General features: G+C 47.9%; 1 protein-coding gene and 1 long non-coding RNA gene across 2 annotated transcripts; both read left to right on the top strand.

Annotated features, from left to right (window-relative positions):
* Window positions 1-301: 301 nt before the first annotated feature.
* On the top strand, window positions 302-1,221 carry LOC138066559 (uncharacterized). Its single transcript, XR_011139872.1, has 3 exons — window positions 302-353; window positions 708-749; window positions 1,184-1,221. It is a non-coding gene; the product is annotated as an uncharacterized lncRNA (long non-coding RNA).
* Window positions 1,222-1,889: 668 nt separating this feature from the next.
* Window positions 1,890-5,816, top strand: LOC104145753 (T-cell activation Rho GTPase-activating protein-like). The gene is made up of 7 exons (XM_068936414.1): window positions 1,890-1,971; window positions 2,373-2,545; window positions 3,037-3,198; window positions 3,714-3,823; window positions 4,291-4,486; window positions 4,775-4,892; window positions 5,323-5,816. Exons 1-7 carry the CDS (start codon window positions 1,890-1,892, stop codon window positions 5,814-5,816), a joined length of 1,335 nt encoding a protein of 444 aa, XP_068792515.1.
* The last annotated feature ends 15,086 nt before the right edge of the window (window positions 5,817-20,902 follow it).

The raw sequence follows: 20,902 nt of genomic DNA, 5'->3' as shown, positions 1-20,902 counted from the left end.
CAGTGGCTTTTCAGAAGTGGCCTCTCTGTGTGCTGGGCCTGCGGCTCCTTTCTCCCACTCGAGGCTCGGGGTGGCCGGCCCAAGGCTCTGCCCCCGGGAAACGGCTCTGCCCTGGAGCGCTGCTGGGGCTGCCCCCACCACACAACCTCCAAGGCCATCCCTGCTCTTCCTCCCGGCAGATGGGGCTCCACCTTCCTGCTGCAGCACCGCGTGCGTCTCAGCGAGCTCTGGGTGCTGTGCGGGAAGGACGAGGCGGTGTGCGGGCAGGCAGACGAGGAGGAGGTTTTTGGCCTGAAATGTGCCAATACTCTCGTCCTCGTGTGGCCCAGGGACCGCTGCGTGGTCACTTTCAGGTGAGTCTCGGGGCCACATCCAGGGCCTTGAGGGGTGCAGGGCACTGTGTTGGCCTTCATTCCTCCCTGGGCTTGCTGGAGCTCACGCCAGGCTGTGGGGAGAGAAAGTAGAGGCCCTGCTTGGGTTTCAGACGCTCACACGGGCAGCTCCAGGTGTGCACAAGCCACCCGCCCCCGCCACGTCCCTGCAGCTCTGCTCACGCCAGGGACGCTGCTGGGGGACACCGACCGGGGCCTTGCTGTATGGTGGTGTGGAGCAGGGCCACACGGGTGAGATGTGCCTGGGGGCCTGTGCCTCTGCAGAGGAGGAGGAGGAGCAGTGGGCTCTGAGGCTGTTTCTCCTTTCTGCTGCAGGTCGCAGGAGGTGAAGGAGCTGTGGCTCCAGGCGGTCCTCAGGTGAGCCCTGCTGGGAATTCAGCCTGCCGGTGGTGGGTGTCAAGGCTGCAGGCGGTGGAGAGCTCCCGGGGGAGCTGCCCACAGCGGTGCAGCAGGGGAGGTGGGGCAGAGGGACACCCCCTGCACGGGGCAGCTCCCGGGCAGAGCAGTGGGAGGTGCTTTGCCTTGAGAGGGCACAGGAACAGCAACACAGTGGAGCTGTCACTGCAGCTCCTTGCTTGCCCGCACGGGGAGCCTGAGCTGTCGCTTCCTGTTTGCATGCGGAAGAGGCCTGGAGGCAGCAGGGCCGGGGCGCTGCGGAGCGGTGCTGCCAGCTGGCGCTGCAGGAAGATCTGCTGTGGCCGGGTGGGCTGGAGGTGCGGGGCTGGGGTCAGGGCGCGAGCAGGGAGGGCTGGCTGTGACCGCGCTCTGCCTTTGTCCCCGCCCGTGCCCAGGCAAAGCCCCGGAGCCCCGGAGCCCCGGCTCACCCGCCTGACCTCCCTTCGGCTCCTTGTGAAGGCCGTTGGCTTCTACGGTCCTGTAAGTGTCCCGGGGCTTTCCACTAGGCCCCAAGCGCCACGGGGCTTTCGGGAAGAGCCCCTGTGACCAGCTGCTCACGTTGGCTCTTTGCTCTCTTGCCTAGTCGGTGTCGCTGAGCGCCCGGACCGTCGAGGCGTTGATTTCGGCGGAGGTGAGCAGGGGTTCCCTCTGCCCCAGCCCTTGCTGGGGTGCTGCCGGGAGGTAGCTGAGTCTTGAGAGGGAAGATGGCAGGGGCCAAAGCCCTTGAGACACTGACGGCGGCCTTATGAGGCGGTCTAGGAGGAGCTACCCAGTGCCGGAGCAGCATGGGAGGGCAGCCTGTCTCCCTGGGCCGAGTTGAGGTGCCTTGTGCAGGGCTGCGCCTTCTCAGCATCCACCAGCCGCCCAAAACCACCCAGGGGGCTGTGGCCTGCAGGGCTGGGTCGGGCTGGCCGGCTGCAGCAGCAGCCTTTGCCACCAGCGCCCCTGTTGGGCAGAGAGGCAGCGCCATTCCCCACCCAGTGTCTCCTCCACAGGCGTGTGATGACCTTGGGATTGTCCCTGGAGCTGCTCACACAGTTGTGCGTCACTGCAGCAACTCGCTGGCAGCCCTTGCTGCTGTGGGGCGGCTCTACGACCTGAATGCGTTTTTTGCAGGCTGACACCAAGCAATGCCCTGTCTTGGTCCCATCAGCTCCTGGGGAGGGACTTTGCCACTCGCCTGGTGAGTGTGAAAGAGAAGCTGAGGAGCTGCCTTCCCCCACAGTGCTCGACAGCGGCTCCAAAGCAGGAGCCCCTCCTGCCCTCTTGCCAGCCCCCCTTGGACAGGGGCATGCTCAGACTGTGTAGCCACAACTCCTGTCACTGCCTTATGGTGGTCCCAGAAAACCTCTGCCATGACACATGTCAAACATCCCACGGTTCTTTCTGTGCCCTGCGTGCTCCAACAAAGCAGGAGAGCTGGTGCGCTTAGAGGGATGGTCACACTTTCCAGTTTCCCCCGCGCAGTCCGAGTCGTCGTTCCCACACGCAGCTCTGCCCTTCATTCGGCATCCTGTGGCGCTGCACACAGACAACTCTCCTCCAGGTTCTTTCACCTGACTTTTGCTTTCCTCTTGCTTGCAGCATCTGGGCCTAAGAAAAGAAAGAGGTTGATCCCCTGGCCGTTTGCTCGGGGACGAACCTTGGCCAATGGGGACTGCCCAGGGCAGCCGGAGTCTGGCCTCAAGAGGCCCCTCTTTGGGCAGCCTCTGGCAAGTCTGTGCGGGGAAGAGGAGACCCTGCCCCAGCCAGTCCAGGTAAGCCAGCCTGGCCATGCAGTTAGCCTGTTCCCAGCTTCTCCGGCGAAGCAGTATCACCAGAGCTTGGGCTGTGGCTCTCAGGAGACAGGGCATTTGGGGGTTTGGCCTCCACGAGGTCAAGTGTGCGGGCTTGCACAGCCCACACAGCTGCCACAGGAAGTGACTCTGGAGTGGGAACAAGGCCGGAGCAGGAAGAGGAGAAGCAGGTCATGCTGGTGGCCTTGCAGAAGTCATTGAAAGGAAGCTCTCAGCAGCATAAACAGCCAGGGATTTGTGTATTTCCCCGAAAAGGGGTGGCTTGGGGGACAGCTGGGTAACTGCCAGTGTAATCTACCAGCAGTGAGAACTAGATGTGAACCCAAGTAAAGTAGAGTGCGTCTCCCAGGCAAAAACTTGCTTCTGCCTCCGAACAAACGCTCCCCTAAGGCTAAAGGGCCTTTCTTCACCTGAGGAACTCTTCTCCCACCGCTGTCCGCTTTTTCCTGCAGGATCTCCTGGCCATATTGTACAGGGAAGGGCCTGCCACTGAGGGGATATTCCGCAAAGCTGCCAGTGAGAAAGCGCGCAGGGACTTGAAGGAGGACCTCAACAAAGGAGTCACCGTTGACCTGGACAGTAAACCTGTGCACCTCCTGGCAGTAATCTTGAAGGTGAATTCTTCTGCCTTGCAGCTCTGAGAGTACACTGCGAACCTGCAGGGGCCTGCTTGAGTGCCTAGATGGGCCCGGGGGGCGCTCAGAGCTGAAACTCTAGGGAAGCCAAGCCACATGTTTTTAGGCTTGGGAAGGTTTGGCCTTTTGAGGCCAGTCCATCTGGTTTTCAGTTCCCCTTGTTCTGCCACTGATTTCCTGCCTGCCCACGGGAAACTCACTTCCTCTTCCTCCTCCCCCTCCTCCTCCTGCCCTGCACCCTCCTCAGGGAGGAAGACTGAGATCCCTGAGTGCACTAAAGGCTGATAGGCACTGGGGCCTATTGCTGCACTCAGACAAGCGTGTCCAAGTAGGGCAGGGACTCACACAGCCCACTGCTCTGTCAGTGGCCATGAGCACCTTGGAGGGCAGGTAGCTCCAAGCAAGCTGCCTCCTTGGGAGCCCAAGTGCCAGGGTGCTCCTTGTGGGCTCAGGGGTGGTGTCCAGAGCCTCATCTCCATGTCTTGGCCTTGCAGGACTTCCTCCGCAGTATCCCCTCCCAGCTCCTGTCAGCGGCCCTGTACGACAAGTGGATGCTGGCTCTGGAGAAGCCAAGTAGGGAGGAAAAGATTGAAGAATTGAAAGAGTAAGTGTTGAGGCCAGTCGCAGCGTTATGGAGTGGCTGGGAGAGGCTGGAGCCTTCTCTGGCAATGGGGAGCCTCATGGAAAAATCTGTCATTTCTGTGAGGTTGCTAGCGCTGATCCTACACAGCACAGGCCCAGGCTTTCCCAGGGCCTTCGCAAGGCCTCCCGTGACGTCTCCTGACAAGCTTGCCTATCTTCACGCTGTCGATCTACTGAAAAGCATGCGCTGTGCTGAAACACTCACCTTTCAGTCGAGATCTGGTCGTTCCAGATCTTGTACTGAAGCATGCGCTCAGCTGCCATCAGGGGTTTCTCCACAGGACTTGTGTGAAGCAGTGGAAGCAAGCACAGGTGTTCCTCTCTTTGGAGGACTCACCATTTGTGGCAGTTTACTTGAGCCTGCTCACAGCAAGGAGCAGCGGCCACTGCCCCCTGAAGTCATGGCCCGTTGTGTTTGTGTTCACACAGGGTGGCTGACCAACTGCCTCGGCCAAACGTCCTCTTGCTCAAGCCCTTGCTCGCTGTGCTCCACCGCATCAGCCAGAACGCAGAGACCAGCAGGATGGGCTCCAGCAACCTTGCGATCTGCATTGGGCCCAACATGCTGAGCCCAGGCATGGACAGCCCACTCCCGCTGCAAGTGCAGAAAGAGATGAACGAGAAGGTATGTTGCACTCACCAGTCAGCTAGTTCCCCCATCGGGGCACAGCCAAGCCATCCCCACAGATCCCACGGCCACTGCAAAAGCTAAATGCAGCAGCAGCAGCACCTCGGAGCATGGAGGGGACGCTGCTCAGCTGGGCTGTCTGCAATGTGACAGGCAGATCTCTTGCTGGAGCTGCAGCCACAGAGCTACAGCCTTCAGGAGAGAAACAGCAGTCAGGAGCAGCAGAGACCGCTGAGCACGTTTTCAGCCCCTTGCACTGACACCCATGGTTTTCTCTGTGTGTAGGTGACGATGCTGGTGGAGTTCCTTATTGACAACTGCGCAGCAATATTTGGGGAGGACGTGGCCTTGGCTGGCAGCCCCTCTGCCGAGGAGTGCCCCGAGCACACCGACAGCTCTGCAGGTAGGAGGCTGCGCTCAGGACTGGCACCGCCCAGGGCTGCTGGTTCCAATTGTTTAGCTGGCTAGGGGAAGACATCTGTGGCAAAGCAGAGAGGTGCAGAGGCTTCAGTACCTTCTGGCAATGCCTCGCCCCTGCAACACTTTCCAGAAGTTCAGAATGACCTTCCTCACACCACAAAAGGCGCCCCAGATGCTAAGCCTCTGTAGAGCTCTGCTCTGCACAGCATTGCTCACTATGGATGAGAAGGGCACTCTCCCCATGCAGGGTATGGCCCCTGGGGTTCCTTGTGTTTCCTGGACTGCTCCTCACATCCATAGGTGCTCAGGTTGCAGCTTGCCATCTGCCCGGGCTGCATGGTGCCACCGGGAAAGTCCCCTTTTCCCTTCAGAGGGCCAGTACCAACTAGCTAACAGGCTCTTTCTCCCCACAGGACACCCAGGGGCTGCTCAGGAGGACGCTTCTGCCCACAACAACCCAGAGCCTGAAGCTGGATGCGGCCTCCCAACCCTGGAGATGCAGCAGCCCAGAGGGAGAAGCCCCAGCAGGAGCAGGACCTATGTCATGTGTGTCTCTGCCCCTCCACTGCCTCATCTGAGAAACGACATCAGCGTGATGCACAGGAGCCTCTCAGAGCCAGCCCTGTCCTTCCAGGACCATTTGGAAGGCAGCAGAAGGCCCCAGAAACGGAGCACAAGTGTGGACAATGTTGCTGTTGAGCAGCAACAGGTGAGCTTGGAGGAGGAGGCACTGGGAAAACAGCCTGCCGTCTTCCCTGCACAGTTATCACCTGGCGCTCCTCCTCAAACGTCCTCCAGGCACTCCCTGGAGAGCTCCTGTCCTGCTTCCCATGGCCCCTCTATAATCGGCCTGGGACCCAATGACCCTCTTCCCTCTTCCTGCCTGCGCGCCTCCAGAACCATCTGAGCAGTCACCAGCATTCCTATTGCACGCTGAACCTGGGTCAGGAGCCATCTGAGCCTCAAAGGTCATCGTGGGCCCGGATCAAGTCAGAATTGCCTGCTCAGAGGTGCTTTTCATCTGAACTACTGGACAGGCTGAGGTGAAAGACTCAGTAGCTTCAGGCTGTTTTGTATGAGCAAAGAAGACAAAACCTGCAAGGAAACATTCTGGATTCCTGTTTCAAACAGCTAAGCATGCCCCTCATTTAGGAAAAACAGGAAAGAAAAAACAAAAAGGAAAGCAAAACCAGGAAAGAAAGAAAGGAAAGAAAAAGGGGAAATAAAAGAGGGAAGAAATGTAAGGCAAGAATGACAAAGAAAAGGAAAGAAAAAACAAGCAAATTAGAAACAAGGAAAGAGACATGGAAAGAAAGAAGGAGCAAAAAGAGGAAAGAAAAGAGGAGAGCAAAAAAGGAAAAAAAAGCAAAGGAATTAAAGATCAAGGCAAGAAAAAGGAAAAGAAACAAGGGAAAAAGGAAAAGCAAAAAAGAGGAAAGAAGAGGAAAAAGAAAAAAGCAAGAAAAAGGGAAAGAAAGTAAAGGAAAGAAGGTAGGAATTAAATAACTAGGAAAGAAAAACACACAGAAAATGAAGAAGGAAAAAGACAAAGAAAAAAGCAAGAAATAAAGGGAAAAATGAAAGCAAAAAGGAGAAAATGGAAAGAAAGTAAGAAAGTAAGCAATAAAAGGAAAAAGAAAGGATGGAAGAAAGAAAGAGGAAAGAGGAAGGAACGACAACAGAAGAAATAAAGGGAAAAAGGAGTAAGTATATAAGGAAAGAAAAACAATGAAAGAAAAAAGAAAGAGAAGAAAAAACAAAAGAAAAATCAAATAAAATAGAAAGATAAAACAAAGAAAGAAGAATATGAAAGAAACAAGAAAAGTAAAAAAGAAAAGATAATAGGAAAAAACAGGAAAGAGTAAAGGAAAGAGGAAAAGGAAAGAACAACAGAAAAGATGAAAAGGAAAAAAGGAAGGAGGGAAAAACAAGGAGAGAAAGAAAGAAAGGAAAAAAGGAAAGGAAAGCTGAGGAAAGAAAAACAGTGAAAGAAAAACAAGGAAAGAAACTAAAGAAAACACAGGGAAAGAAAATATAAAGAAAGACTAAGAAAGATAAAAAGGATGGTAAGAATGGAAAGAAAAAAGAAAAAAGGAAGAAGAATAAAGAAAAAAAGGAAGGAAGTGAAAAGGAAAGAGAAGAAGAAAGAAAGAAGGAAAGAATAAAGGAAAGAAAAGAGGAAGTAAAAAATAAAACAGACAAAAGAGAAAAGGAAAAAACAGAAAAAAAAACAAGGAAAGGAAAAAGGAAAGAAAATATAAAGAAAAGAGGGAAGAAAGAAAAGGAAAGAAAAAAGGAAAGAAAGAAAAAAGAAAAACAAAGAAAGTGAAAAGGAAAGAAACAAGAAAAGAGTAAAGAAAAGATAAGGGAAAAGTGAAAAAGGAAAGGAAAAAGGGGGAAGGAAAAAGGAGAATGAAAAAGGAAAAAAAACAGAAAGAAAAAAGGGAAAAAGGAAAAGGGAAAAAAGGAAAAAGAAAAGAAAGGAAAGAAAGGGGAGAAAAAACAGGGAAAGGAAAGAGGAAAGAAAAACAAGGAAAGAACAATGAGAAAAAACAAGAAAGAAAAACAAGGCAGGAAAAATAAAGAAAAGGGAACGAAAAGCATGGAGGAAAAACAAGAAAGCAAAAAGGAAAAAAGAAAGCAAGAAGGGAAGAAAAAGGGAAAGAGAAGGCAAGAAAAACAAGCAAAGCAAACAAGCAAAGCAAAAAAGGAAAGGAAATCTGAAGAATAAAGGGGGAAAGAACAAGCAAGGAAAGAAAAGGAAGAAAGCAAGGAAAGAAAGAAAAACCCCTTGGCAGTACCCTTATCACCTTGCCACAGTGGGAACTCTGCTGGGACGTGCAGTGTGTTTTTCCGTGTTGAAACTTGGCTTAGGCTAGCACTTAACTGCCCGTTTGGGTCTCAGGGTAGCCTTGGACCCGGAGCAGGGAGACTTTTGATCCAGTCCCGCCTAGCTTCACTACAGTAAAGCACTTTTCTGCAGGACTGTTTAACTGCTCCTTGTCTCTCCTTAAAAAACACACAGACACTACAGGTATTATTTGTACACTTCTGCGGGCACGGCAGGTCTCTTTGGACGGCCTGGCATACCTAGTAGCAGGAGGGGAAGTGCCTGAGCAGCACTGCTCTGCTGTTGTCAGAGACTGCAACGCAGCGAGATTTGGGGAAGAAATACCTCTCTGTCCGGGAATCCAGGGACACCCCCAGAGAGCAGCAGGCACCAGTCAGGTGGGAGAGAAGTCACCAAGACGTGATGCTGCTGCAGAGGTGGCTTATGAGAAAGCGAGCCCACAGGCATGGCAGGTGGGATGTGTCTTGAGTGTAGCTGTTCCCATACCAGCAGGAAAAGGGGCAGGAGAGGACCTGGCCCGGCAGGAGTCATTTTCCTGGCCTCTAAGCACACCAGAAAACCCGGGGAGGATGAGCACAGAGACTTTAACAGAGAGCAAGGGGATCTTCCTTTGGACCCAAGCAGGTATCCCAGTCAGACATGACAACCACACTCAGCAAGCTTAGCTAGGCTCCAGATATGGAGGATACCTGGACCTGAAGCTTCCAGCTTCTGCAGAAGAAAAGAGTTCTTTATCCATTGGGAGCCTCTTTTGAGGCACTCCCAAAGCAGCAAGGGAAACAAAGGTGGACAAAAAGGCAAAGGTGGACAAAACCCAGAGGAGCTCTATACATTGGTAACAAACAAGGGAGAGGGTGAAGGAGTTGTCGAAAAGCGTGGTCCACACCCCCTCAGCTCACAGAATCGCAGAACAGTTGAGGTTGCAAGGGAGCCTTAGAGATCATCTAGTCCAACCCCCACTGCTCCAGCAGAGTCGCCTAAAGCAGGCTGCCCAGGACTGTGTCCAGATGACTTTTGAATAGCTCCAAGGATGGAGACTCTACAAGCCCTCTGGGCAACCTCTGGCCAGTGCTTCATCAGGCTCATGGAACAAAAGCTTTTCCTTATCTTCAGAGGGAATTGCCTGTTTCAGTTTGTACCCGTTGCCTCTCATCCTCTCGACACCCTCCCTTCAGTCTTCTCTTCCCCAGGCTGAAGAGTCCCAGCTCTCTCAGCCTCTGCTCATGCGTTAGATGCTCCAGTTCCTGTGGAAGGTATTTTGGGAAGTCGGCTACGTGACGAGAGACATGAAGACACGGCTGCAAGAACTGCTTGGATGTAACTGTGTATCAGGAGGCAATGTGAAACGCGCCTGGGTCGCGTGGATTTGGGGAAGTGTCTGGTTGAGCGGATGTGGGGTTGAGGCTAGGTTTTGTATCAGCAAAAATGCCGGTACAAACAGGCTGACCACATCTGGCTGTCGGGCATGATAAGTAACTAATGTTAGCAACCTATAAGGAGCTTGGCTGTTGCAATATGTATGAGCTAATTAACTCTATTATATAAGTCATGAAAAGATGCAAATAAACTGAGACTTGTAATCATCATCGGATGAGCATGTCTCCCGTTGCTTCCGACAAGTTCCTTCATCATCTTTGTGACCATTCACTGGACTCACCCCCGTAAATCTACACCTTTCTTTTGTGTGGTCTCGCCAGTGCTGAGCAGAGGGAAAGAATCACCTCTCTCAAACTGCAGTGCTCTTCCTATTGCAGCCCAGGATGGTGTTGGCCGTTTTTGTTGCAAGGGTGCATTGCTGGCTCATGGTTAGCTTGTCCCAAGGGACCCCCAACTAAACTGCTTTCCAGCCTGTCAGCCTCCAGCCTATACTGGTTTATGGGATTCTTCTTCCCAAAGTGCAGGACTTGGCACTTCCCTTCACTGAAGTTCATGAGGTTCCTCTCTGCCCTTTTCTCAGGCTGTCGTGGTCCCTCTGCATGGCAGCACAGTCATCTGATGCATCAGCCACTCCTTCTAGTTTGGTATCATCAGCAAACTTGCTGAGGGTGCACTCTCTCCCATTGTCCAGACCGTTAATGAAGATGTTAAACAGTATTGGCCCCAGGACTGACTCCGGGGGTACACCACTAGTTACTTGCCTCCAGTTGGACTTTGTGCTGCTGATCACAGCTCTCTGAGCCCAGCAGTTCAGCAAATTTTCAGTACAGCTCACTTCCCCCCTATCTAGTCCGTACTTCATCAGTTTATCTGTGAGGATGTGATGGGAGAGAGTGTCAAAAGCCACGATGAAGTCAAGATAAACAATATCCACTGCTCTTCCCTTGGCCACTGAGCTAATCATTTCATCGTAGAAGACTATCAGATTGGTCAAGCATCATTTCTCCTTCATAAACTCATGCTGGTTTCTCCTAGTCACCTTCTTGTCCTTCATATGTTTGCAAATGGTTTCAATGATTATTTGCTCTATCACCTTCCCTCAGATTGAGGTGAAGCTGCATGGCCTGTAATTCCTCAGATCCACCCTCTTCCCCTTCTTGAAGAGAGAGGTGACATTAGCTTTCTTCAAGCCACCAGGAGCCTCTACTTGATAGCCATGACCTATAAAAGATAATTGAAAGTGGCCTTGCCACATACCATACCATATTGACCAGCTCTCTCAGCACTCAGGGATGCATCCTGTCAGGTCCCATGGATGTGTTCATGCAGTTTGTTTAAATGCTCCCTGACCTGATCCTCCTCTACCCAGGGTCTTCCTTGCTCCAGACTCTCCCACAGATGCCGTGGTCTGGGATTCCTGAAGGCAAGTCCACCAATAAAGAATGAGGTGGATAAGGCATTGAGTACCTCAGCTTTCTACTTGTCCTTTTTACCAGGTCCCCTGCCCCATTCAGCAGCGGGCCACGTTTTCCCTAGTGCTGCTGGTACAGCTATGGAAGCTTATTGCCCTTCACATCCCTTGCCGGCCTCAGTGCCAAATGGGCTTTAGCTTTCCTAATCACAGCTATGGGCACTTAGACAGTGTCTCTATATTCCTTGCGGGTCACCTGTCCCTCCTTTCACCTCTTGAATACTTCCTTTTTATGTTTGAGTTTTTTCAGTATCTCTTTATGCACGCAGGCCTCCTGCCACCTTGCTTGATTTCCTGCTTGTTGTGAGTGTGGAGGATGGCATCCCTGAAAATCACCTATCCGTCTAGGTCCTTTCTTCTACAAAGCAAGTCCCTGAACAGGCTGAAGTCTGCTCTCCTGAGGTCCAGGCTTGTGATCCTGTGATTTGCCTTGTTTCCCCCTCTCCTGGGGGGATCCTGGTCCCCACTACACTCCGGGGCCACTGTAGCCAAGGTTGCCCCCAGCCTTCACATCCCTGACCAGTTCTTCTGTGTTGGAAAGTATCGGGTCTAGCAAAACTCGACTACCTTGAATGTTTGCTGAAACAAAAGTTTACTTACAGTCCCATGCCTCACGGGGTCATGCTGTGGCCTGCTATCAACTCACATTCCATTGAAATGGAGAAATTCAGCAAGGAATGTATCTGCCTGGTGAACCGTTTGCCACCCCTGTTCTTTGGAAAAATATTCCTCAACTGAAGATCCACTCCTGCAGCTCCCTCCTCCCATTTTATTTTCTGTGTCCAGTCCTTCCAGTAACTACTTGTGCCATAAGCAGTACTGCCAGCAAGAAAGGTAGTAGCCATTTATATTAAAAATTCTTTCTCTCCGCTCTGGTGCCTTTTCACTACGTACTGGCAAATACAAAGTGAGCAAGGAGAAAAAACAGCAGATCAAGGACAATGACAAAATATGCTAACACCTGGGGATGTATTCTAGAGCCTGTGTTATCAATTAAAGGCTAGTGCTGATCTGCATGCTCGACCTCACGCACAGCAGTATGTGGAACAGCACCTTCAACACTTACCCTTTTGCAATCTTCCTTATAGCATCCTTTCCTTGTTACTGCTGTTTCCTCTGGAGTGGAATTAAATTTTACCTTACTTAACAGCACTGCCTGTCTATGGTTTCAGAACAGACTCTCCTAATGTATTGCCAGATGCTGCATTTATATGAGTATGGGTAACATAGCCGCATAGGGGTAGGGAAAGAAACTGATTAACTGCTATCCTAACAGAAGCAAGTTAACTGTATGATCATATTAAAACAGCTGCTCTACCTTCCTTTCCCCCTATCCATTAAGTCACTGCTGCAACTACATGGAAACGTGGCTTCAGTATGTTATTAGCAGTTGCTAGGGGAAAGATGCAGGCAGAGATCTTTTGCCAAATGGTCTGGTCAAAGCTTTCAGTGCTAGCAATAGATAGGCAATCTTCCTGAAGTCATTCCACAGAAACTGCCATCTCTCATCCAGTACCATCCTGTATCGAGTTGAAGTCAGAGCTCTAATATTACCAAATCATTTCTGTTTCAGCACTTGCCATGTTGAGACTCCAGAGTATTAGGATGTTCTTTTTGGGAATGGTGGTGAATCATCTCTTTTTTTTTTCTTCCCTGCCTACCCTCCAAGCATTTAAATGTCTCTCAGCAGGCACCTCTGGTTTTCTCTGCTTTAGTGCCCAATGTAGTAAGGAGGTGGGAGTCTCTCAGGACTCTCTTTCAGGATAGTTGCAGGTCCCAGAGACTTCATGTTGAATAGTGCAGTAGACTTATTTTCATTCTCCCAGGGAAAATTATCTTGCAGCTTCTTGTAACACAGATGGATTTGCCTGGCTGTACCAGAATCTTGATTTGTATCCTTATTTTTCAAATTTGTTGCCTTCATTTATTCTTTTAACTCAATGTAACATTGATCCTGTAGGAAGGAACTCTGCAAAGATCAACTTCCTTGTGACCTTTGCATACTAGCATTACATTGTTCAGCCTCCCAGTGAAGTTCCTGGTCCTTTCCTTGCCTGGGTTCACCAGAGTAGTAGTCTCTGATAGGGTCCACGTGGTGACTGTCAGATAGATGCTGCTGGTTGGGTTCTCCTGAACTGAGGATGTGATGGTATAACATCGCTTACATTGATGAGGTAAATACTTCATGAAAGTTGTCCTCTTTGAAAGTAGAAAGGCTAAGAATAAATCTGTCAGCTAGTGGCTTGCAGTGATGAACCTACCAAGATGCTGCTTTGTTTTTTATTGTTTTGGAGAGCCCAGAAACCAGTGACTGATCTTTACCTTCCTGATTGTTTTGGATTTCCTTGAAGAGAGGGACAAGACCTATAGATATTTCAAGAATTGTTGCTTACATGTAGCAGGAAGACTTCAGAGCTGCTGAATTCTTCCTGAAGGCCATACTTTGTGACACCACTTTGTGGCCCACTGGGCACTCTAGATCACAACCCAGTAAGAAGCTCTCTGCCTATTTCAGGAGAGAAACTGCGGCGTGCGCACAAAGTGTGTTCCATGTAATTCTGCATGTAGATACACAACACTTTCATAGCTAAGAGAAATTATGCTGCTAACTAAACTGGTAATGTGGATGCATCTTGACTGTACAAGTTAAATGTGTTATTATCCTCAATTACTTTAAGTTATGTGAGGACTCAGAAGTTAGTTGTTACTGGAGATAATAGGCTAGAAAATAAAAATCCTAAAGGCAGGCTGAGGAAGAAGGCCTAATGCGGAATATTTTGTACTTGAGAAACCCGAGAATTTTTTTCTCAGGGAAACATTCAGAGCTGTATTTACTTTCAGTTTATTTTTGTTTAAACTGAGAGAATTAAATACTTGCCTGTATGAATCTGATTATCAGTAACTTCCTTTATTTGTTTAACATATGCTGGAAAAATCAAAATACTGGATCCTAACATCTTTGAAATACTAATTATTGATTTTTTGCAGATATAAGGGACTTTCTGATGACTTAACTCTATTTTTACTTTTAGTGCTGATATTAGGCTAACATTGTTATAGGAAAACATTCCTTTATGGACTGCTACTGAACCGGACATCAGAATTTGCCCATTAATGTCCAGTAATACATTCCTAAAGAAAAATGTAAGAATAGGACAATTGTATAGTGATAGTTTCCTGGTAAATTCTCTCAGTATATGGCATCTCTTCACTTTTGCATGTTGACAGCTGCAGGAAATTTGCTGTGACTGAGATTCAAACTGAAGTTGCTACAGGCTCAACACAAACATTAGCCAGTTCCTGGTGAATGCTAGAAACAGAGCTTTAAACATATGCAATAAAAACAATGTCATTCAGGTAACTGTGAGGATAAGCATAGTTTATTTCACAGTGAAATCTAAGGAAAAGAAACTTGCATTCAACAATCTTCTGTTAAATAGGCACAGTAGATGGCACTGTTACTTTGTTTTTCCTCAGGATGTTACTTTTTCAAGAACATTTTCTCATTGGGAGCAATGTTCACAAAACAAGTTTTAAGATACTCAGATGAGGGGAGCTTTGTGCTATAGATTCTCATCCTAATAAAAAGTCCAGCACACCTTTTACATTTTTGGAGCAGTACCTATGCTTCCCATAGGTGTTACTAATTGCCCTTTTAGTCCCTACTACTAAACATAATTTATGGCCATGTAGACTTCAGTAGGACCCTGCTTGTATATTAAAAAGGACTAAAATTTCACCACTAAGGCCTGTGGCTTAGAGAATTGCATTGGGCCTCTCTGTGGAAACCCTGAAAAATGTTACTGTCTTTATATCTGAGTGCTGTCATAAGCCTGCACCACTTTTAAGTATGTGTGCCCTATGCACATTGCACTGTCTACTTTTCCAAGCATGCTGTGCATGAGGAACAACGCACATCTTGGTTAAGAGTTACACTGTGTCCTGTAGCTGCGCTGGTGAACAAGTGGGCAACAGCTAAAGCAATTCTGAGGTTCCCAGCCATGCCATATATAAAGTGCCTCAGCACTCTGTCTAACTAGCAGACATCTGGGATATGACATGTTTTTACTAGCAGGATTTCTTTCTGGCATACTTGGTCACTGCTGCCTTCTAATCACATTCATCACTCTCATCTAGGCTATTTTGAGATTCGTGGGAACAAGAGAATTATATTGCAGTACTAATGTCTTGGAAATTCTGCCATGCTCCCTGATAAAGCCTAAAATGTGTCCCCCACTGACAGGTTTAGGCACCATCACAGAGTTTGGCTCTGGAGCCCCAGCCAGCAACATGGAAGTGTAGGACCTCAATGTGATAATGTGATGGACAGCAGCACCCTAACATAAAATTTAATTTCTCAGGGAGGGACATCTGGCTTCCTTCACAAGAAGGCCGATTGCACTCCTAGGCATGTAGTTTATCCTCCATTAGTTTCTTAATTTTAAATGTGTAGTACTCAACTATATGGTTAAAGCTGGTCTGATCTGTCTCTTATCTAAAAGCAGTATTCTGTGAAAAGATACTCTTGTGCATGCATTCACAAGAATCCGTATTTCCTGTAGGTTTCTCTCTAGACACACATGCTGGTGGTGCAGGGAGAAACTGCCCTAAAAATAAAAGGAGTACTTTAAAGCCCTCCTGCAAATGAAGGTTTTGATAGAGAATGGGTTAGCATTCCGAGGCACGGTGGAATAGGAATAAGGCTTTAGTGTGGAGGGACATGTGCTTCTCAGGCTTATTAAGATAGATTTGAAAGATTATGGAAAATCCAGTATAAAACCAATCTTGTTGCATTCACATATATTTTGTCAGTAGGATTAGAACTGAAGTGCAACATGAACTTTCTCTACGCCACTGTCTCCCTGTTTGGAGAATGTATTGGTATGCAGAAAATGCAGGCAGTTTGCAGTCAAGGAAAGAGGGGAATCCTAAAATTTGAGTGCAAAGTCAAAGTACGATGGATGGATTCCAGTGAGTAGCCATGTGAGACTGAGGAGAAAAAAAAGGAGGAGAATAAGTATCTGAAACTTGTATAGTATAAACCAAATTTTAGATTTTTCTGTGATAGTTAATGCTGGTTTTGAAAACCTCAGAACAGACTGTTTGATTGCCCAAGATCAGTCTCTCAGAAAATACTCCTGTTAATGACTCCCTGTTTGAAGAGTTCTCTGTTATGATCAGTGAATATCTTTGTTATTTACAAGCACCAAAGAAATAAAGAAAGTGCCTGGTTATAGGTATCAAAAATATGCATCTTTAGGAGTACTAATTAACACTTCTATGAAAAAAATAGAGAAATAGAAAAACTCAGTAGAACATATGTGAACGTTGTTCATTGAATAATGAGATAATGAAAGAACAATCAGATTTTCATCTCTCCACATTTTCCATGGAAGCTGTAAAAACTTTTGCAGTGATGTGTATAAAAAGGATAGTAAAATGAAAAAAAATGGTAGCAAGATTGATTGCAGTTTCATTACATTGGTGTCAGCTGTAAGCAATCTGATAACTTACATGTTGTAATTAGCGGGTTTGCAGTGTAAAGACAATGTTTAATGTACTATTAATGGCAAATGGAAAGCTGAAACAATTTTATTTCTTAAATATATCTCCTGAAAATTTTAGTAATCAAAACGTTTGAAAATGGTTGAACATATCTGCATTTGCATGTATGACATACCTGAAAAGGAAATATATTTTTATAACTAATATTAAAGGAAAACTCCATATCAAAGGAAAATATTAGAAATGGGAATTTGAATTGTAATGTCAGAAGATAAGAATTATTGACTTAAATTATTGATTCTTTTAAAAATGTGTATGTGCCTGAAAATCTATGCACTTGGTGTTCTCTGCTAACGAAGTTTGATAGAAAAAAAGTGTTAATTACAGAAAAATCTGTTTTCCTGCAGAGGTTTACTGGAAGTAAGAATTCTTATTTTAATCTATATTAATAAGAGGTTTGACTATAGCTGGTAGAGGGGGTAAGAGTCATGAAACCCTTGAAAGGGGTTAAGTTTTATGGGAAATAAAAGCTAGTTAGCACTCCAGTTTCTCTGTTTCTCTCTCACTGCACTCTTTAACAAGCCAAAGTTACATGAAAAACCTGAGGAGGAAGACTCCTGTCTAGGACATTGTCTAAACACATGCTTTCCTCCACCTTTTCAAGGCAGATCACTAAGTGGCGTTCCTAACCATCATCCCTACCCAGTAAGGCTGTTGGGGATTTGCTCTTTCCCAGAGTGCTCAATGTATTTGAAAGGCAAAAAATGGTAGTACCTTGTGTTAGTCTTCCATCTTCAGCCATGTATTTATAAATACTACAGAAGTACCATTTTAACGTAATGATGAGCCTTCTTGAGCAGTTGACATTTCTCTGTTCCCTCACATAAAGACTCAAAAACCTTTTAAGAGATGAATGCTATCAGTGAAGGATTGTGGATTCTTCATCTCTGTAGATGTTCAAATTTTGCATGAACAAGGCTCTGAGCACACTGATCTATCCTTGAAGTTAGCCCTACTTGGAGCAACAGCTTTGACTAGAGGACCTCCACAGGTCCCTTCTATCCTAAATTTTTGTATGATTTTGATGCCTCAGTTTCAATGAATAAAATAATCCTTGTAAAAAGGACAAGATAAGCCAGTTTTATTCTGATATAAACTTTTCAGTGTAAGGTGTATGTAACAGAAATATAAATATTTTGCTTCATAAAATAGTTTTGATGTTTTTATGAGGAGAGTCCTTTCTGCATATTTTGATCATTTCATTCAATTGGTGATGAATAGTGGTGTTTTGATGAGTAAGATTACTTTTAAAGAAAACACACTTTTAAAACTATATCGATCCCTATGAGTCTCCCTTTGCTAGTCAGTGAAGCACTCTATTTGCTTTCCCCACATTTCTTAATTGCTTACTTTCTTGGGGTTTTGATATTAGAGCATTTTTCTTCTTGTACAGAGAAGAAGTGAAAGAAAGTTTAATTTTTGCTTTTGGCAGTCCTCAAGTTTCAATCCATGGGCCAGTCCCTGCAGTAGCTGTTTAGGAGCTAGATTATCGAAGAAGGGTTGGGAACCAAGAATTTGGATAGGAGGCCATGCAGCTTGAAGCCCTTCCAGGATCAGTGCGTGGTCACAGGGCCATGATCTCATTGCAGTGACAGAGACATGGTGGGATAGTTCGCATGACTGGGATGCTGTCATGGATGGCTATGTGCTTTTTAGGAAAGACAGGCCAGGAAGGCGAGGTGGTGGAGTTGCTCTTTATGTGAGGGAGCAACTAGAATGTATGGAGCTCTGCCTTGGGGTGGATGAAGAGCAAGTTGAGAGCCTATGGGTAAGGATTAAAGGGCAGGCTAACATGGGTGACACTGTTGTGGGGGTTTACTACAGGCCACCTGACCAGGAGGAAGTCATCGATGAGGCCTTCTACCGACAGCTGGAAGTAGCCTCACGATCACAGGCCCTGGTTCTCATGGGGGACTTCAACCACCCTGACATCTGTTGGCAAGACAGCACAGCTAGGCACAAACAGTCAAAGAGGTTCCTGCAGAGGATTGATGATAATTTCTTGACCCATGTGGTGGAGACGCCAACGAGGAGAGGTGCATTGCTAGACCTTGTACTAACGAACAAAGAAGGTCTAGTTGGAGATGTGAAGGTTGGGGGCAGCCTTGGCTGCAGTGACCATGAGATGGTGGAGTTCAGGATCCTGCGAGGAGGGAGCAGGGCAATGAGTAGGATTGCAAAGCTGGACTTGAGGAGAGCTAACTTTGGCCTCTTCAGGGACCTACTTAGGGGAATCTCATGGGGTAGGGCCCTAGAAGGAAGAGGGGTCCAAGAAAGCTGGTTAATACTCAAGCATCACCTCCTCCAGGCTCAAGATCGGTCTATCCCTCTGAGTAAGAAGTCGAGCAAAGCGGGCAGGAGACCTGCAGGGATGAGCAAGGAACTCCTGGCAAAACTCCAACAGAAGGAAGTGTACAGAATGTGGAAAAGGGGACAGGCCACTTGGGAGGAATACAGGGACGTTGTCAGAGTGTGCAGGGATGCGACAAGGAAGGCTAAGGCCCAGTTGGAATTAAATCTGGCAAGGGATGTCAAGGACAACAAGAAGGGGTTCTTCAAATACATCAAGAGCAAAAGGAAGACGAGGGAAAATGTGGGCCTGCTGCTGAATGGGGCAGGTGCCCTGGTAACAAAGGATATACAGAAGGCAGAGATATAGAATGCGGCTTTTGCTTCAGTCTTTACTGCTAAGGCTAGTCCTCAGGAATTCCAGACCCTGGGGACAAGAGAGGAAGGCTGGAGAAAGGAAAATCCTCCTTTGGTTGAGGAGGATCAGGTTAGAGATCTTTTGTCCAGACTTGACATCCATAAATCCATGGGCCCCGATGGGATGCACCCACGAGTGCTGAGGGAGCTGGCGGATGTTATCGCTAGGCCACTCTCCATCATCTTGGAAAGGTCCTGGAGATCAGGAGAGGTGCCTGAGGACTGGAAGAAAGCCAATGTCACGCCAGTCTTCAAAAAGGGCAAGAAGGAGGAGCCAGGAAATGACAGGCCTGTCAGCCTCACCTCCATCCCGGGAAAGGTGATGGAACAGCTCCTCCTGGAGGTCCTCACTAAGCATCTGGAGGACAAGAAGGTGATCAGGAGTAGTCAGCATGGATTCACCAAAGGGAAATCATGCTTGACCAATCGGATAGCCTTCTATGACGGGATGACTGGCTGGGTAGATGAGGGGAGAGCAGTGGATGTTGTCTCCCTGGACTTCAGCAAGGCTTTGGACAGTGTCTCCCATCACATCCTCCTAGGGAAGCTCAGGAAGTGTGGGCTAGATGAGTGGACGGTGAGGTGGATGGAGAACTGGCTGGATGGCCGAGCTCAGAGGGTTGTGATCAGTGGTGCAGAGTCAAGTTGGAGGCCTGTAGCTAGCGGTGTCCCCCAGGGGTCAGTCCTGGGTCCAGTCTTGGTCAATGTATTCATCAATGACCTGGAGGAAGGCACAGGGTGCACCCTCAGCAAGTCTGCTGATGATACTAAACTGGGGGGAGAGGCTAACACACCAGAAGACTGTGCTGCCCTTCAGAGGGACCTGGAGAGGCTGGAGAGGTGGGCGGAGAGGAACGTCCTGAAGTTCAACAAAGGCAAGTGCAAGGTCCTGCACCTAGGCAGGAATAATCCCCTGCACCAGTACAGGCTGGGGGTTGACCTGCTGGAAAGGAGCTCTGCCGAGAAGGACCTGGGAGTGCTGGTGGACAACAAGTTAAACATGAGCCAGCAGTGTGCCCTTGTGGCCAAGAAGGCCAATGGGATCCTGGGGTGCATTAGGCAGAGTGCTGCCAGCAGGTGGAGGGAGGTGATCCTGCCCCTCTACTCAGCCCTGGGGAGGCCTCCCCTGGAGTACTGTGTCCAGTTCTGGGCTCCCCAGTACAAGAGAGACATGGCACTCCTGGAGAGAGTCCAGTGGAGGGCTACCAAGATGATGAGGGGACTGGAGCATCTCTCCTCTGAGGAAAGGCTGAGAGAACTGGGCCTGTTGAGCCTGGAGAGGAGAACACTGAGAGGTGTTCTCATAAACGTGTATAAGTATCTGAAGGGGGAGTGTCAAGAGGATGAGGCCAGTCTCTTCTCCGTGGTGCCCAGCAACAGGACAAGAGGCAATGGGCAGAAACTGAAATACAGGCAGTTCCATCTGAACCTGAGGAAAAACTTCTTTCCTGTGAGGGTGACAGAGCATTGGAACAGGTTGCCCAGAGAGGTAGTGGAGTCTCCTTCGCTGGAGATATTCAAAACCCATCTGGATGTGACCCTGGGCAATATGCTCTAGAGGTCCCTGCTTGAGCAGGGAGGCTGGACTAGATGATCTCCAGAGGTCCCTTCCAACCTGAACCATTCTGTGATTCTGTGATTCATTTTCTGCTTTAGTTCTTATATTGAGAGTATATGATAGATAACATGTATTGTTGTGGTTTTTCTTTTGAGTCTAATTGCATGCTATAATTAATATAAATTTTATATATATATTTTTAAAAAGGTGATTTGGTTGATAGACAAAAAAAAGCCTCAGAGTTAAAAAGAGTACAACTACCTCTTTTTGTTAGAGCTAGGATGCTATTTCAAACAGGGAAACTTGGTGATTTTTTTTTTATTTAAGACCGTTAATAGAAAGCCTATGTCTGTGCAAAGAATGTGGTATTGCTAGTAGCACTCAGAAGGCATTTTCTGATATCTAAGCCTTCTCATCAAACCTGTCAACTGAACCTTTACAAGTGTCTTAACACCTTAAAATTAA

The sequence above is a fragment of the Struthio camelus genome, chromosome 3 (genome assembly GCF_040807025.1).
Source record: "Struthio camelus isolate bStrCam1 chromosome 3, bStrCam1.hap1, whole genome shotgun sequence".
Classification (NCBI taxonomy): domain Eukaryota; kingdom Metazoa; phylum Chordata; class Aves; order Struthioniformes; family Struthionidae; genus Struthio; species Struthio camelus.
This window is presented reverse-complemented; position numbering and strand designations above follow the sequence as displayed.

Coding starts and splice junctions, on each gene's coding strand:
- LOC104145753 (XM_068936414.1), top strand. CDS start 1,890: ATGCGTTTTTTGCAGGCTGACACCAAGCAATGCCCTGTCTTGGTCCCA. Junction 1,972..2,372: donor GGGACTTTGCCACTCGCCTG/GTGAGTGTGAAA, acceptor TCTTGCTTGCAG/CATCTGGGCCTAAGAAAAGA. Junction 4,487..4,774: donor AGAAAGAGATGAACGAGAAG/GTATGTTGCACT, acceptor CTCTGTGTGTAG/GTGACGATGCTGGTGGAGTT.